The sequence below is a fragment of the Kogia breviceps genome, chromosome 1 (genome assembly GCF_026419965.1).
Source record: "Kogia breviceps isolate mKogBre1 chromosome 1, mKogBre1 haplotype 1, whole genome shotgun sequence".
NCBI classification, from domain to species: domain Eukaryota; kingdom Metazoa; phylum Chordata; class Mammalia; order Artiodactyla; family Physeteridae; genus Kogia; species Kogia breviceps.
The window spans coordinates 120432498-120449152 of record NC_081310.1 but is presented as its reverse complement, the minus strand read 5'-3'; the positions used below and the strand labels follow the sequence as shown (position 1 = coordinate 120449152).

The window sequence follows — 16655 nt, the reverse complement described above, 5'->3', positions numbered from 1 at the left end:
AATCCTGAGGGGAACAAATATAATTAAGGGACATAAGAAAATAAAATATATTTTTTTTAAAAACTACTATAATCAAAAGATTCCAGAGGGTATTACATGCATATAAACTAGGAATAGGAAACCACACACACAGAAAAGGAACAAAGAACTTGACAGAAGTCTTATAAATTAAATTTAAAAGTCAGAATTTGAAGAGTGATTAGAAAAGGCAAAAAATCAACAGATGAGCTGGAAAATAAAACTGAGAAACTCAGAATGAGAGTGTATGGATAAAAAGATGGAAAATAATAGAAAAACTGTGAGAGATACAAAGAGCCAATCCAAGAGGTACAACATTTGACTAATAAGAGCCCCACAAAAGAGGAAACAGAAAAAAGAGAAGGGAGAAGCTATTAATTAATAGAATTCCCCAGAGTTGAAGAAACACCCAAGTCTTAAGATTGAAAGGGCTGGGGGCTTCCCTGGTGACGCAGTGGTTAAGAATCCGCCTGTCAATGCAGGGGACATGGGTTTGAGCCATGGTCCAGGAAGATCCCACATGCCGCGGAGCAACTAAGCCCGTGCGCCACAACTACTGAGCCTGCGCTCTAGAGCCTGTGAGCCACAACTACTGAGTCCGCGTGCCACAACTAATGAAGCTCACGCACCTAGAGCCCGTGCTCCACAACGAGAGAAGCTGCCACAACAAGAAGCCGGTGCACCGCAACGAAGAGTAGCCCCTGCTCGCCGCAACTAAAGAAACCCCATGCACAGCAACAAAGACCCAACACAGCCGAAGATAATTAATAAATAAATAAAATAAATTAAAAAGATTGAAAGGGCTGAGTGCTCAATACAATCAACTGATAAAAGACCCACATTTATACATTTCCTCATGGAATTCCAAAACAAATATAAAAAGGAGACACTGAACAGGAAAAACAGGTCACCCACCAAGGATTGACAATCAAATTGGCTTCTTTTTTTTTTTTTTTCAAACTGGCTTCTTGTCAGCAACAGAGTATGTTAGCAGACAATGGTTTTAAAGAAAATTACTTTCAGCCCAGAATTCTGCATCCAAGCTAACTACAAACAAAGGTACAATAAAGACAGTTCTAGACATGACTCAGAAAGTTTACTTCCCACACATCCTTTCTAAAGAACTTATTTCAGGATATACCCCAGTAAAATTATGGCATAAATCTGAACAGTGGAAGACCCAGGATCCTAAGAACAGTGATTCCAACATAGAAGAATAGAGGAAAACCCTTGGAAGACAGCTGTGCAGTAGCCTAGAGAAACATTTGGTCATGAATGGGGATTCCACAGAATAAAAAAATACAGCTGAGAATATGGAAAAAGTGAGGCTATGGTAAAGGCATATTATGCCAAAAAAACCCCCCAAAAACAAAAAACAATTAGAAACTCCCTGAAAATTAAAAAGAAAGAAAAAGACAAATGTCACCAAAAAAAGCTGCATTTCAAGTAAGAAGCACGCTTACATATCCTAATTATAAGGAACTGGAATATGAAAAAAGGGGATGTAGTTGTTATTGATCTTACAGTCTTGAGAGCCAAGGGGTCATGACCCTGGCCCTGGAGAAAATGTAATCCCAGCACACAAATTGGCTCTGCACTAAATATAGAATGATATTTTAGGGGTTACTAAAAATAGAGAGGCCCTTCATCTTAGGCCAGAATTAACTTTGATGTGGTTGGTCTCAAGACATAAATTTCAGGACCCTAAGAGAAAGATGGGCCAAAACTGCTTTACTCTCGTTTTATTTTCTATAATTGTGGCATCAAATGATAGCCAGTTCCTACCTGCAGTGCTTTCCCGGAAGATGAAAGTTGTTTTCATTATTCAAATGGTCTAGGACTCCAAAACTAGCTCAGTTCACTTGGATTTGAGGGGCAGATAACATAATAAATGTCTGCTTCCTAGAGCTGAGCATAACCAGGTAATCATTCCAAAACAGACAGTATATTGACTGCTCAGGGGAGAAACTGTGGCTCAGAGTGATCTCAAATCATAACTCTGTTACTTCACTACAGATCCCAAAGGCTAGGCTTTAAATTACGATTCTTTAGTAGGAATATTAAAAGGCAAGCAAGCATGATTTCTAAGCAAAAAGAAACTTTCTATAGGGAATGTGCAAATATCACATGTTCTTTTCCCTATTGGCAAAAATGTGGTTTAGCTTCTGGAAAGGGACAAATCCTTGCAGTAATTTGCTTAATAACAAAAGGCATTTGTCCCAGTAATTCTACCCACTTTCCTGACAAGAAGAAAGTAACTTCATGCTGCAGTCAATGGATCTCAGGTTTACAAGGGAGATTTTTCCTTTCTGGAAGAATTAACAAGTCATAATAATCTAATACTGTTTATAGTTTTCATCTTTTAGAGTCAACTTATTTGGAGATTTGGTTATTGTCACAGGACAAAATATAAAAATTATCAACTTTGACAATGTAGAAGTGTTGCTGGACTTTCCTGGTGGCGCAGTGGTTAAGAATCTGCCTGCCAATGCAGGCAACACAGGTTTGATCCCTGCCCGGGGAAGATCCCACGTGCTGTGGAGCAACTAAACCTGTGCACCACAACTACTGAGCCCGTGCACCTGCAGCCCATGCTCCACAACAAGAGAAGCCACCTCAATGAGAAGCCCACGCACCACAACAAAGAGTAGGCCCTGCTCTCTGCAACTAGAGAAAACCCGCACGCAGCAATGAAGACCCAACACAGCCAAAAAAAAAAAAAAAAAAAAAAAGTGTTGCTGACAGAAACTGGAAAAACCAGATGAAAAACAACATGTTCTAATATCCCTTCTTAAAAAGGGGGGAGTAGACAGACTGACAAAAGTGGATGAAATGAGAAAGAGTTGTCATTATCTGAAGTTACTAAGTTAAGCAAAAGAAGAAATAAAATTTAAAACAAACACTGGAAGAGAATGAGATGGCTGTAGTGTAAGCAAGCTAAAAATACTCCTTAAAAGTAGAAAGTCAATAGATATATCTAAAGTTGATAAATCAAGAAACAGAGGTAAAAGTCTATTATTTAGAACAGCAGCCCCAAATCATTTTTTATTGTATAATCCTCTCAGGGAAAATATTTTAGAGCACAAATCCCTAACATTTGTATATTTACTTATTTATACTCTATATAAAATCATGATTATATTAACCTATCATTTGTATACTGTGACTCACACAGTAATAGAAATTAAAAGTATATAAGAATAATTTTGAATAGATTTTTATTGTGGGGGGATGCTTATTATAATAAGGAACTGAAAACAAAAAATCATCAGCTATTCTGAGAAAAACATTTTAAGATAAAAAAGGATATGAGAATAAATACAATTTCAAATAATTTCTTCCAGTACCCAAATTCAGCATCATATGCACCTCCCAGGGTGTGTGCAGTTCCCTTTAGACACACAGCTCTAGAAGTTAGAGGTTTAGCCACCAGGAAATCCAATAAGATAAGTGATTCAAAGAGGCTACCTTTCGGGAACAAAGCTGGGGGTAAGGAGAAGTGGAAGGGGAGACTTATGATCTGCATCATAAGCTCACCTATACTATTTTACTTATTGTATATACATTTTCTTTCATATAAGTAATTAGTTAATCTGATCAACTCCATAAAACTCTGTCTGGATTCAGTCATTCAACAAACATTTATTGAACATCTGCTTTGGGCTAGGCACAGGGGATAAAGAGAGGAAACTGACATCTTGGCTGTCAGAGATCACAGTCTGGGACTCAGAAGAGAGATATGAAAATCACTGATGACAATTCAATATCATAAGTGCTGTAAGAGAAGTGTGTGCCAGATATCACGTACCCACAGGGTGGGGCACAAAAGAGGTACACTAATACCATGTGGGATGTTAGGGAGGAATTGCTGAAAGGTCACTTCCTCTCTGAGTTGAAACCTAAAGGACAAGTAGAAAACTGAGAATAAACCAGGTAAAGAGGGATGCAGGGATATGGGGGAAGGGCATTCTAGGGCAAAGAGGAAATGGTGGGGTAGACAGGTTGACATGTGAGAGAGAAGCACAGTGTGTTGGGAAACTGGAAGGTTTTCAGAATTGCTAGAGCAAATAGTGCATGAGATGGTAGTGGCAGAAATGAAACAGCAAGATAGGAAGGGACCAGAAAAAAAGAGCCATGCTCAGAACTCTGCTTAGTCTACTGAAGGCAATGTTAAGCCACTGAAGGATTTCACTGGTAGGGAGGGAGATTAGATCAGATTGGCATTTTGGAAAAGACTGCTCTGGAAGTAATGTGGAGGGTGGATCTGAAAGGGGTAAATGAGGAAGGGCCTTCTGGAGGCTATTACAGTGGGCCTAATGAGACAAAAGGAGAGAATCATGGTACTTGCAGGAGACAAATGGACAACAGGTACATGAAAAGGTGCTCACTATCACTAATCATCAGAAAGATGCAAATCAAAATCACAATGAGCTATCACTTCACACCTGTTAGAATGGCTATATCAAAAAGACAAGAGACAACTATGTTGGCCAGGATGTGGAGAAAAGGGAACCCTTGTGCACTACTGGTGGGAATGTAAGTTGGTTCAGCCGCTATGGAAAACAGTATGGAGATTCTGCAAAGAATGAAAAATAGAACTACCATATGATCCAGCATTCCTACTTCTGGGTATATAACCAAAGGAAATGAAAATAGGATCTCAAAGAGATAGCTGCATTCCCATGGTCACTGCAGCATTATTCACAATAGCCAAGACATGGAAACAACCTTAGAGTCCAAAGTGTCCACTGGAAGATGAATGGATAAAGAAAATGTGGCATATACATACACCATGGAATACTACTCAGCCATGAGAAAGAAGGAAATACTACCATTTGCAACAAAATAGATGGACCTTGAAGCCATTATGCTAAGTGAAATAAGCCAGACAGAGAGAAAAATACTACATGGTATATCATTTATATGCAGAATCTACAAATTTTTTTAAAAGTCAAACTCTTAGAGAGTAGAAAAATGGCTACCAGAGGCTGGGAGGTGGGGAAAATAGGGAAAGGCCAATAAAAGGCCAGTAAAACCTTACAGCTGCACAATGAATAAGGTCTGAGGATCTAATGTAAAACATGGTGACTATAGTTGATAACACTGTATTTTTTTTTAAAGATGATGCAATCAAAAGTTATTTAGGAGATGCACTAGTGGAATTGCTGAGGGATTAAACATGAGGGTAAGGAAAGAGGGAGAGTCTAGAAGGACTTAGGTATATTTATCTCTTGAGTAACTGGAGAGTATCACTAACTGAAATAGGGAAAGAAGCAATTTGGGGGCAGGACTTTAGCTTTGGACATGTTGAATACGAAGTGCTATCTAGAGGTAGATATCAAATAAGCAACTAGATGCAAATCTGAAGTTTCGGGTGGGCAGGTTTGGGCTGGTGATAGAGTTAAGACCCATTAGTATTTGGGTTGTACTGTAAGCCATGTGAAGAGATGCAATTACCCAAGGAGACTACAAAGTGAGAAGTAGAGAAGCTTGGAGTTCTGAGGAAAGCAGGGGGCAAAGGAAGATGAGATTGAAAGGAAAGTGTGGAATAAAGGATAGAATAAGAATAGGGCTTCCCTGTTGGCGCAGTGGTTGAGAGTCCGCCTGCCGATGCAGGGGATACGGGTTCGTGCCCCGGTCCGGGAAGATCCCACATGCTGCGGAGCAGCTGGGCCCGTGAGCCATGGCCGCTGAGCCTGCGCATCCGGAGTCTGTGCTCCGTAACGCGAGAGGCCACAACAGTGAGAGGCCCGTGAGAAAGAAAAGAAAAGGAAAGGAAAGGAAAGGTCAGAGGAGCAAAGAAGTAGTGAGTGAGCAAAGAAGAGTAGCTGAAATGACAGAACATGTGATCCTGACTGAATAGGTAAAAGAGGGAAGCCAGAGGAGGTTGGCAGATTGGAAGAAATGGAGGTGGCAAGAGCCTCAATTATAATGACAATGATGAGGATGATATGATGGTGCTGGTGGTAACAGTAAAGAGTAAGAATGTGAAAGAGACAGCAGTGTGTGCTTAGCGTGAGCTACTGGAGTTCAATATCTCAGAGTCATTACAGAATATTTTTGAATATATGTAAAAATATATGTACTGTACTATATCATTTTGCACATCCTAAGTACTATGCTCAGGATAAAGGACAAGACCAGGGTAATAACCAAGCTCTGCCTTCACTGGATACGAATTTAGTTCTACTGGATCAGGTGTGACTGAAAAATCTTATAAGCTGGCACATTAAAACAAAACCAAGCATTGTCTTCTTTAAGAGGTAAAGAACAACAATGTTAGTTAATTACAGTAATAAACAGAAAGAAATAGGTTACATTTTAAAGAAGCTATTCTTAAAGTGTTCATAAAGTGATACTTTTCCACTTTTACTTCAGTTTGTACCAGGATACAAAAGATTTAAGAATAGTATCTATAGTAAAAACAAGTATCACCACATGTGGTTGTTCAGCAGCTATTTATTTGTATTTTCCTTCCTTTAATAAGTATGCAAGATTCCTCTCATAGTAACTGCTGGAATGATAAATACAATAATAACTCTCTTATAAAATCTCTTCTTTGGCAATATCTTAAAACCTAATAGTAATGGGGGAAAAACCAAAATATTTTAGGAAATGATCGATTTTTTTAAACTGTCAGAATATTCAGTTGTATTCTTTCTGGGGTAGACAGAATTCTAAAGCTGTCTCCCAATATTCCCACTCCCTGGTTATTTAATCAAACACTAATCTGGATGCTGCTGTGAAGAGACTTCAAATAGAGATATTATCTTGGATTATGCAGGTGGACCCAATGTAATCATATGAACCCTTAAAAGCAGAAGAGGAAGGAGAGAGATGAGGCAGAGAAAGGTAGTAAAAGGCAGAGGCAGAAGAAGTCAGAGACACTGGAAACATTCGAAGGACTCCACCCACTGTTACTGGCTTTGAAGATGGAGAAAAGAAGCCATGAACCCAGAAATGGAGGCAGCCTCTAGAAGCTGAGAACAACCCCCAGCCAACAGCCAGCAAGGAAATGGAGCTTTCAGTCCTACTACAGCATGGAACTGAATTCTGAAAACAATCTGAAAGAGCCTAGAAATCAATTCATTCCCAGAGCTCCAGAAAGAAACTCAACCCTACTGATGCCTTGATTTTCAACCTTGTGAAACCTGGAGCAGAGAACCAGCTGGGCCATACCTTCCTGGGACTTCTAACCTTCAGAAGTGTGAGATAAGGGTACAAATAAATGTGTGTTGTCTTAAGCTGCTAAATCTGTGGCAATTTGTTATAGGACCACTGGGAAACTAACAATGCTTTCTTTAATCACTGACTTCAAACATGCTCTACCAAATCTCATTTTCTTAACCCCTAATGTAACTTTGGACAGAGTTCATTCATTTCTAGTCAGACTCAGTGATTATGAAGTCCAGTCTAATTTATTTTCTCCCAACCTTTTATTTTGAAAATGTTTAAATCTACAGAAAATTTAGAGGAATAGTGCAATGAATACCCTTATGCCATATGCCTATATTAATCAATTGCTAACATTGTCCTACATTTGTTTGCTTTCTCACTTTCTCTAAATGTATTTAAATATCTCTCCCTCTTCCTCTTTCTCCTTCTTAAGAAAGAAAAGGGAGTTCTGTTTACAATAACCCATAACCCTGTTGAATAAACATCGTTCTGAAACAGTAAATCAAGAAAAAAACTTTCTCTAAAGAAGACATGCAAATGGCCAAACAAGCACACGAAAAGATACTCAACATCACTAATCATCAGGGAAATGCAAATCCAAACCATGAGATATTACCTCACACTCGTTAGGATGGCCACTAAACAAACAAAAACCCAAAAAACAGAAAATAACAAGTGCTAACAAGGATGTGGAAAAACTGAAGCCGTTGTGCATTGCTGATGGGAATATAAAATGATATAGCCACTGTGGAAAACAGTACAGAGGTTCCTCAAAACATTAAAAATAGAAGTACCCTATGATGTGAAAATCTCACTTCTGGGGTATATACACAAAATAATTGAAAGCAGGATCTCAAAGAGATATTAGAACTCCCATGTTCACTGCAGCATTATTCACAATAGCCAAGAGGTGGAAGCAACCTAAATGTCCATCGACTGATGAATGGTATACACATACAGTGGAATATTATTCAACCTTTAAAAAGAAAGAAATCTGTCATACACTATAAGATGGATGAATCTTGAGAATATTATGCTAAGTAAAATAAGCCAGTCACAAAAAAACCAAATACTGCATGATTCTGGGGTTTCCCTGGTGGTGCAGTGGTTAAGAATCTGCCTGCCAATGCAGGGGACACGGGTTCAAGCCCTGGTCTCGGAAGATCCCACATGCTGCGGAGCAACTAAGCCTGTGTGCCACAACTACTGAACCTGAGCTCTAGAGCCCGTGAGCCACAACTCCTGAAGCCTGGCGCCTAGAGCCCATGCTCTGCAACAAGAGAAGCCACTGCAATGAGAAGCCCACACACTACAACGAAGAGTAGCCCCCACTCGCCGCAACTAGAGAAAGCCCGCGCACAGCAACAAAGACCCAACGCAGCCAAAAATAAATAAAATAAACAATAATTTAAAAAAATACTGTGGGGCTTCCCTGGTGGCGCAGTGGTTGAGAGTCCGCCTGCCGATGCAGGGGACGCGGGTTCGTGCCCAGGTCCGGGAAGATCCCACATGCCGCGGAGCAGCTGGGCCCATGAGCCATGGCCCCTGAGCCTGTGCATCCGGAGCCTCTGCTCCGCAATGGGAGAGGCCACAACAGTGAGAGGCCCACGTACCAGAAAAAAAAAATAAATAAATAAAAAAATACTGTATGATTCTACTTACATGAGTTATCTAAAGTAGTCAAACACATGGAAACAGAAAGTATAATATAATGTGGTCACCAGGCTGGTGAGGAGGGGAAAATAAGGAGCTTTTGTGCAATGGGTACAGAGTTTCAGTTCTGCAAGATGAAAAAGTTCTACAGATCTGTTGCCAAAAATGTGCATATATTAACAGTCCTGTACTGTACACTTAAAAATGGTTAAGATGGTAAACTATATACTGTGTTTTGGCCACAATAAAAAACAAAACAAAAGAAAAAAAAACATACCCACAACATCATGATCATACCTAAAAAGATAATTATTTAATTTCATTAGTCATCAAAAAAATCCCCTACTATTTCTAAAGAAAAATTCATCCACTAATATTTTGGGTTTTTAAAACATGTTCATTTTACAGTATCCTGGTTTTTCTAAACTCATATACTTTCTAGATTAAAGGGTTTTAAAGGAAAATTATTCACAAAATATTTGTCTAGAAATAGATATGTTAAGAATCTGAGACATTTATCTTTTCAATCGATGTAAAAAGATGGTATTTAACAGAATAGTATAGTATTGTTTTACAAAGTAACTTTAAAAAAATGAAAACATTAAAATGAAAACCTCTAAAAAAAGAAAACTTCTATAAAGAATACAAAACAACATTAAGATGAAAAACTGAGGCACTGGGAAGATGACAATGAAGAAACCTTTTTACTATATGCTACAGCCTGAAAATGTGTGAGGATGAAATCTGCCTGAGAATGCACCATTTCTTTGAGTTTCTAACAGGGGTAGAAAAGCAACTTATGGTAATATCAAAAGGCTGCATTATAATTCTATGCTTGAATTTAAGACATTATGGGATACAGATGCTCCCTGTGTATTCACTAGTCTCAAAGCTAATCATCATTCTGGAGATTTAGTTTCAGGCAAAGGCAAAAGTGTAGCTCTGAACAGCAGGTATAATAAACCTATATTATTAAACCATGCTACCTATAGTCCTTCTCCCTTTGGAGAATAGGAAACAACTACTTGCTCTTACTATCCTTAGATTTAGAATAATCCTGTGAGCTGAAAATGAGCAAAGAGCCGTATTAGTCTTACTACCATATTTGTCAACATTGTCACTATTACCAGCTAATCTGTATCAGTAACCCTATCTGGCACTAAATCCTGCAAAATATTCACATAAAGTCATAAAGAACCAAACTATCTACAGTAGTCATATTTGAAGACTAGTACTAATGTAAGTCAAAGAGCCAGGCAAGTATCAGAAATGTTAAACAAGTACCAACACCCTGATTAGAACATGCCATCTATCCATCCATTCATGACTGCCCTACTGAACACATTGAAACTGTTAGTCATTTTTAAGAGGATGCCTTAAGAAATCTAAAACTTTTGCGATTTAAAGGACTTGAAAAACCTTCAGAAGTAGCCAAGTATCCAGACTTAGAGTTGCACCAGCTTTTTATATGTAACAGGGCATGCAGGCAGAATAACTGGAATGGAAAATGTGTCTAGTCTAAGTATAGAGAATTAGCTTAAATTGTCTTAACTTTCATTCTTCCAGGACTTAATGATAGTGAGAAGGAAGAAGGTATTAAAAAGTAAAACCAATGAATTATAGGGCTGCTGTGTTATCAGTCCCACTCAGACTGAGTATACACCAAACAAAGTGGATCCTAATTTGTAGAAAACATGATGCTAAAAACAGACAAACGCAGGTGTCATTCTGGGTCACCATGCAGGCCACAGGAGTATCATCACAATGGTGTGTGGAAGAAAAACACTGCCTAAAAATGGTCCAAACTGGTTAACACACCTACAGATTCTGTTCTCACAGGCAGGATTCTACTCCGTTCAATGTGCCACAACATTTAGCTAGTCCAGGAAGTACTATTTCCCAGGTAAGTTTTCAACAAAATAGCTAGGAAGGACAGAACCCAAGTTAGTGTGCTCTGAGAATACTGCCTGGCCATGAGCTACTTGTTGCTCAGGTAAATGCTTGTGGGTTATCACAATCCCTCCTGGAATCCACAACCGTACAGTTTATTCATTTAAAGTATACAATTCAATGGTTCTTAGTATATTCACAGAGTTGTGCAAAGCATCAATTTTAGAACACTTCCATTACCACAAAAAGAAACCTCATATCCATTTCCCCCCAACCCTCCCAGCCCTAGGCAACAACTAATCTATTTTGTCTTTATAGATATGCCTTTTCTGGACACTTCATAAAAATGGAACCATAGAATATGTGATCTTTTTTGAGTGGCTTCTTTCATACAGTGTTTTCAAGGTTCATCCATATTATAGCACATATCAATTCTTCATTCTTCTTTATTGTCGAATAATATTCTACTACATGGACACACCACATCAGTTCTTTTCTTCACAAGCAGTAGAATCTCTTTTGCTATATAAACAAAACTACAAAAAGGACTTAGGTCCCCACATTAGTCCATAAATGCCTATTTAAGCCATATTATAGCTGAAAACTTGTAATTGCATAATACTACGGTTTCTAGAAACATTATCAATCATCACAGTGAAATCTGAATTAAAGACATACTGAGAATGAAGCTCCTTTATAATTAAGTTAATTGCTTAAAATTTTTTCCCTGTAAATTGCAGTAGGAAGAGGAACTTGGAAGCCCTAAGGCCCGAACACCTCAGGACAAAACTACTTTTTGACTCCACCCACTTGAACATGAACATACAAAGCTGGTGTCTGCAAGTTCCCTCTCTTCTTGCTGGGCCCTTCATCTCTTCCCCCTATCTTTGACATTCAATTCCTTCGGTACTCTTCACCCCTCCTCCTAGTCCCAAACAAAACAAGACCTTTTATATCTGTTGACTAATTACAACCTCACTTTAAAATATTACATTTACATGAAAATGTTAATTAAAACAGACATTTTCTAAGACATTCTCCCAAAACCTGAAATGAGAATTAATTTCCCTGCAAAGAACTTCGGGTAGGAACAAGCTGGTAAGCGGTGAGTTTTTTGTTTTGTTTTTACCAAGAGACCCTCTCAAATCATAGTAACCCCACCCCATGGCAAACTGAATTTAGTCAGTCCTCTCAGGGTAATGCATATCTAGGAGAAGAGTGAGAGAAAATAAGGAACTGTTATTAATTTTGTTAGGCATGATAATGGTATTATGTCTAAAGATATCCTTATCTGTTAGAAATTCATACTGAGGTATTTGGATGAAATGATGTGACACCTGAAATTTGCTTCAAAATACTTTAGTTGGAAAGAGGACATGGGGGAGGGGAAATGAAACAAAATACTGATAATTATTGAGGGTAAGTGACAATGTACATGAGAGTTCATTATTCTTTTCTGCTTTATGTATGTATAAAAATTTCCATAGTAAAATACTTTTAATCAGGCAGTCTTTTGTTCCTTCACTTTTCCTTCATAACACTTACTGTTGTCACTATATATTTCTTTTTTTAAGTTATTTTTAAAATTTATTTATTTAATTTATTTATTTTTGGCGGTGTTGGATCTTCGTTGCTGCACGTGGGCTTTCTCTAGTTGCAGTGAGCGGGAGCTACTCTTTGTTGAGGTGCACAGGCTTCTCACTGCGGTGGCTTCTCTTGTTGTGGAGCACAGGCTCTAGGCGTGGGGGCTTCAATAGTTTGGCACACAGGCTCAATAGTTGTTTCCGGGCTCTAGAGCGCCAGCTCAGTAGTTGTGGCACACGGGCTTAGTTGCCCCGCGGCATGTGGGATCTTCCCAGACCAGGGCTCGAACCCGTGTCCCCAGCATTGGCAGGCAGATTCTTAACTGCTGCGCCACCAGGGCAGCCCTAAATTAATTTTTATTGGAGTCTAGTTGCTTTACAATGTTGTGTTAGCTTCTACTGCACAGCAAAATGAACCAGCCATACATATACATATATCCCCTCCCTTTTGGATTTCCCTCCCATTTAGGACACCACAGTGCATTAAGTAGAGTTCCCTGTGCTATACAGTATGTTCCGCTCAGTTGTCTATTTTATACATAGTATCAATAGTGTATATGTGTCACCCCTGTCTCCCAATTCCTCCCACCCCACCCCTTTCCCCCTTGGTATCCAGACATCTGTTCTCTACGTCTGTGTCTCTATTTCTGCTTTGCAAATAAGGTCATCTATACCATTTTTCTAGATTCCACATATATGTGTTAAAATACAATATTTATTTTTCTCTTTCTGACTTACTTCACTCTGTATGACACTCTCTAGGTCCAGCCACATCTCAACAAATGACCCAATTTCGTCCCTTTTTATGGCTGAGTAATATTCCAGTGTATCTATGTACCACATTTTCTTTATCCATTCCTCTGTTGATGGGCATTTAGGTTGTTTCCATGTCCTGGCTATTGTAAATAGTGCTGCTATGAACATTGGGGTGCATGTGTCTTTTTGAATTATGGTTTTCTCTGGGTATATGCCCAGTAGTGGAATTTCTGAGTCATATGGTAGTTCTATTATTAGTTTTTTAAGGAACTTTCATACTGTTCTCCATAGTGGCTGTATCAATTTACATTCCCACCAACACTGAAAGTGGGTTCCCTTTTCTCCACACCCCCTCCAGCATTTATTGTTTGTGGATTTTTTGATGACGGTCATTCTGACCAGTGTGAGGTGATACCTCATGTCACTATATATTTCTAAGATTATTTGATTAATGTTTGTCTCCCTGACTGGACTTTAAGCTGCATGAGAACCACAAAGGAGTTCTGTTTAGCTCCTGTAGAATCCCTACCACCTCACAGAGTTTCTGGCATGTGAGAGGCATCCAACAAATATTTATTAAGTAAATAATGGAGTCAATAAAATTAAGTCATATCATGCCCCCAGATCAATAAATAATAAATAAAAAGGGGGATGGTAGAAAGTCAGGGACCTTTGGTTGAAGGAATTCAACATATTTACCTATATGTATTTACCATTTAAGTTCATAGGCTTTTCTATTAAAAAATGTAGTAAAGGTGTCACAAAATAGATTTAACTTCCTCTAGCTAATCCTCACTACGTTCATGTGATTACTCAGCTAAGAACTACACTCTCCACTTCATGATATGGAAACTATGGAACTGAAAAGTTGGGGCATAATGAACCAGATGCACAAATTAACAAAACTCAGCTCTGTCCTCATGCCTCATGCCTCATGCTGTTCCCAAAGGAACATGATTTTATTCTCAAGAAAAAGAAAACAATAAAAATATAAGAGTACTGTATATGTTAATTCAACTTTCAGTGGCTGAGAAACTGAATAACTAGCTGTATAACAGTCTTAGATGAAAATATTTTATTTTGACTTCACCCAAAACAATTTCAAGGTTGAAGCACCTAATGGTAGAGGAAGTATTAAAAACATAAGGTGAGGCATTTAGGCAATAGAGAACAGAAGAAGGCATGACACGAGTAACTTGAAGGCCTTTTTTTTAAAGCTGGTTAAATTGAAACAGTATGGTGAGGGACAACTAACAAGAAAATTCATAAAGAAATTCATAAAGAGAATAAATACTAATACCAAGACAATGTTTAAAATACCAGCGTACCAGGTTCCCAAGTTTTAAATTTATTTATCTCAAATATAATACTATAATCAATAAAGATTTCTACTTAATCATTATTTTATATAGAAATAGCCTACTAAAATACCACCATGCCCCCAAATCCTTTTGAAATGCTTAAAACCTGAGTTTACCTTAATTTGGTAATAATGATGCACACATGCAGGAAGGCACAAATACCAAATGTTTCCCATTAACAGAAGCACAACTATTTGTAAAACTAATCTTAACTCAGCCAATCTGAAAGCTATTGTACTATGGTGCCAAAAAAAAGACACAACCACACCTGTGGAGAACACTGAGAACCAAATGAGTCAGTCTAAAAGTCTGCCACAAAATTGAATAAATAAATAAATAAATAGCTAGACAGTTTTAGTTAAGAAAAAACATTTAAAATATCTCAATAAACTTATTTTGAGTATAGAGTCTGGAAAGATTTTTTTTTCTCTTACATAAAGGGTTACAAAGAGGTATCTGGCCTGGGTTGAATTCTAGACTGGGTTGCTCTACTGTTACTCAAGGCACAGTTACTACTGGTGGAGCTGCTACAAAGACTCAGAACGTTCCGTTTTACTCCAATACTCTTCATATCATGGGCTGTCTACAAAGACCCAGAACGTTCCGTTTTACTCCAATACTCTTCATATCATGGGCTGTCAATCATGCTTCCAACTTGCAGTACATCACTCATTGCGGAGTAATGATTCACACACGCAATTTCCAAACAAAAATGTAAGATTTACTTGCCCCATGACGCTTTCTTCTCAACTTTTAAAATAACTGATAAAAGCACCAGCTGAGCATGAATTCCCATCCTAAAATAATCTATCAATAGCTTTAAGCCTTTTAAGGTAAGCGGTAAAGGAATACTGTCCTCTGAATGCAGACAAAGCTGCAGACCCACGCGAGGCATTGATTTGTAGTTGTTTTTCCACTGGGGTGATGGATTTGCGCTCAGCTACTCGCGGTGTCTACTAGGTCCCCCTGGTGACCAACGGTACATGAAGACAGTAGTAGGGTTCGAAGACACAGACTGGCAGCGCAACAGAGGGTGGAACGGGAAACCATGAAAAATTAACACGCCAACAGTACACATGACATGACTGAAAATTACGTTTGCATTGTTGGGGTATCTGAGATCGGCCAAGACACTGTCCCCTTCCTTTTAAAACGCAAACATCCATCCGCCTCGCTTGGGCTTCCGAGCCCTACCTCCCATTTAAATCACGGGTGTAACGGACAGACCGAACCTAGGGGTTCAGCCCGAGGCACATGCCGCTTCTCCAGGGTTTGGGGAAAACACTGACGTGACAAATTACTATAATCTTCTAAAATATGGAGGAATGACACACCACCTTTCCTACCACCTACTGAAGACTCAGGACAGAGTCGAGAACAGCCGCCCTGAGGGGCCCACCACGGAGTGGGGGGAGGAGATCACCGGACCAGGGAGAAGACGGCGGCACGTCTCGAGCCCAGACTGCGGAGCCCCGAACGCGAGGGCCGTAGGGTCGCACCCGGGTCACGTCCCGGGGCTCTCGGGATGCGAGGGACGCGAGGGCGAGCCAGGGCCGGCCGACATGCGGGGGGCGGCGGGACAGCGGCTGGGGCTGCGGCGCCCGGGCGGCGGGGGAGGGCGCGCCGCCAGGTGCCGGACGGCAGGGGGCGGCGGGGTTCGGGCGAGCGCCGGACCCAGGGAGGGAGGAGGGAGGCGGACGAGTCCCGCGCAGAGAGAGGGCGCGCGGCGGACTCGCCGCCGGCCTACCTGGAGGTAACAGGGTTTCCTTAGCCAGGCCCCCGGACAGAGGCTCCTCGCCATGGTAATCACACATCGCCCCGCCGCGCCGCAGTCAGAGGCGGACCCGAGCGCTGGCGAACCGGCTCCCCGCCTTCCCCCGCCCCCAGCTCGGCCAGGCCCGCCCACTCCTCCGCCCCCGCGGCGGCGCGCGCCGCGCTTCTCTCGGCCCCGCTGAGGTGACTGCAGCCGGCGGCCTGAGGCCCGGCCTTCTGCTCTGCTCGCCGGGCTGCCGCGGCTGTCAGAGCCGTCGCCGTCTCCGGCATAAAGGGGAGTCGCGCCTCGCCTCGGCCGACACAAATCCAACTGCGCCTCGCGCTTAAAGGGGAGGCGTGCGGAGGAGGGGTGGGGCGCCGCGGAAGCGGGGGTGTCGCATGCTCGGCGCCGGTAGGGGCTGGCCGGTCCGGGTAAGGGCTCGCGCCCCGCGGACGGGAGAGCCCA

General features: G+C 40.6%; 1 protein-coding gene across 1 annotated transcript in view; it reads right to left on the bottom strand.

Annotated features, from left to right (window-relative positions):
* The window catches only part of DIPK1A (divergent protein kinase domain 1A), a 114675-nt gene extending 98339 nt beyond the window's left edge, over positions 1-16336 (bottom strand). Inside the window, exon 1 of the mRNA XM_059082455.2 lies at positions 16185-16336. Within this exon, the coding sequence (XP_058938438.1) occupies positions 16185-16238 (54 nt within the window). The 5' untranslated portion in view covers positions 16239-16336. The remainder of the gene's footprint in view (positions 1-16184) is intronic.
* Between the last annotated feature and the right edge of the window lie 319 nt (positions 16337-16655).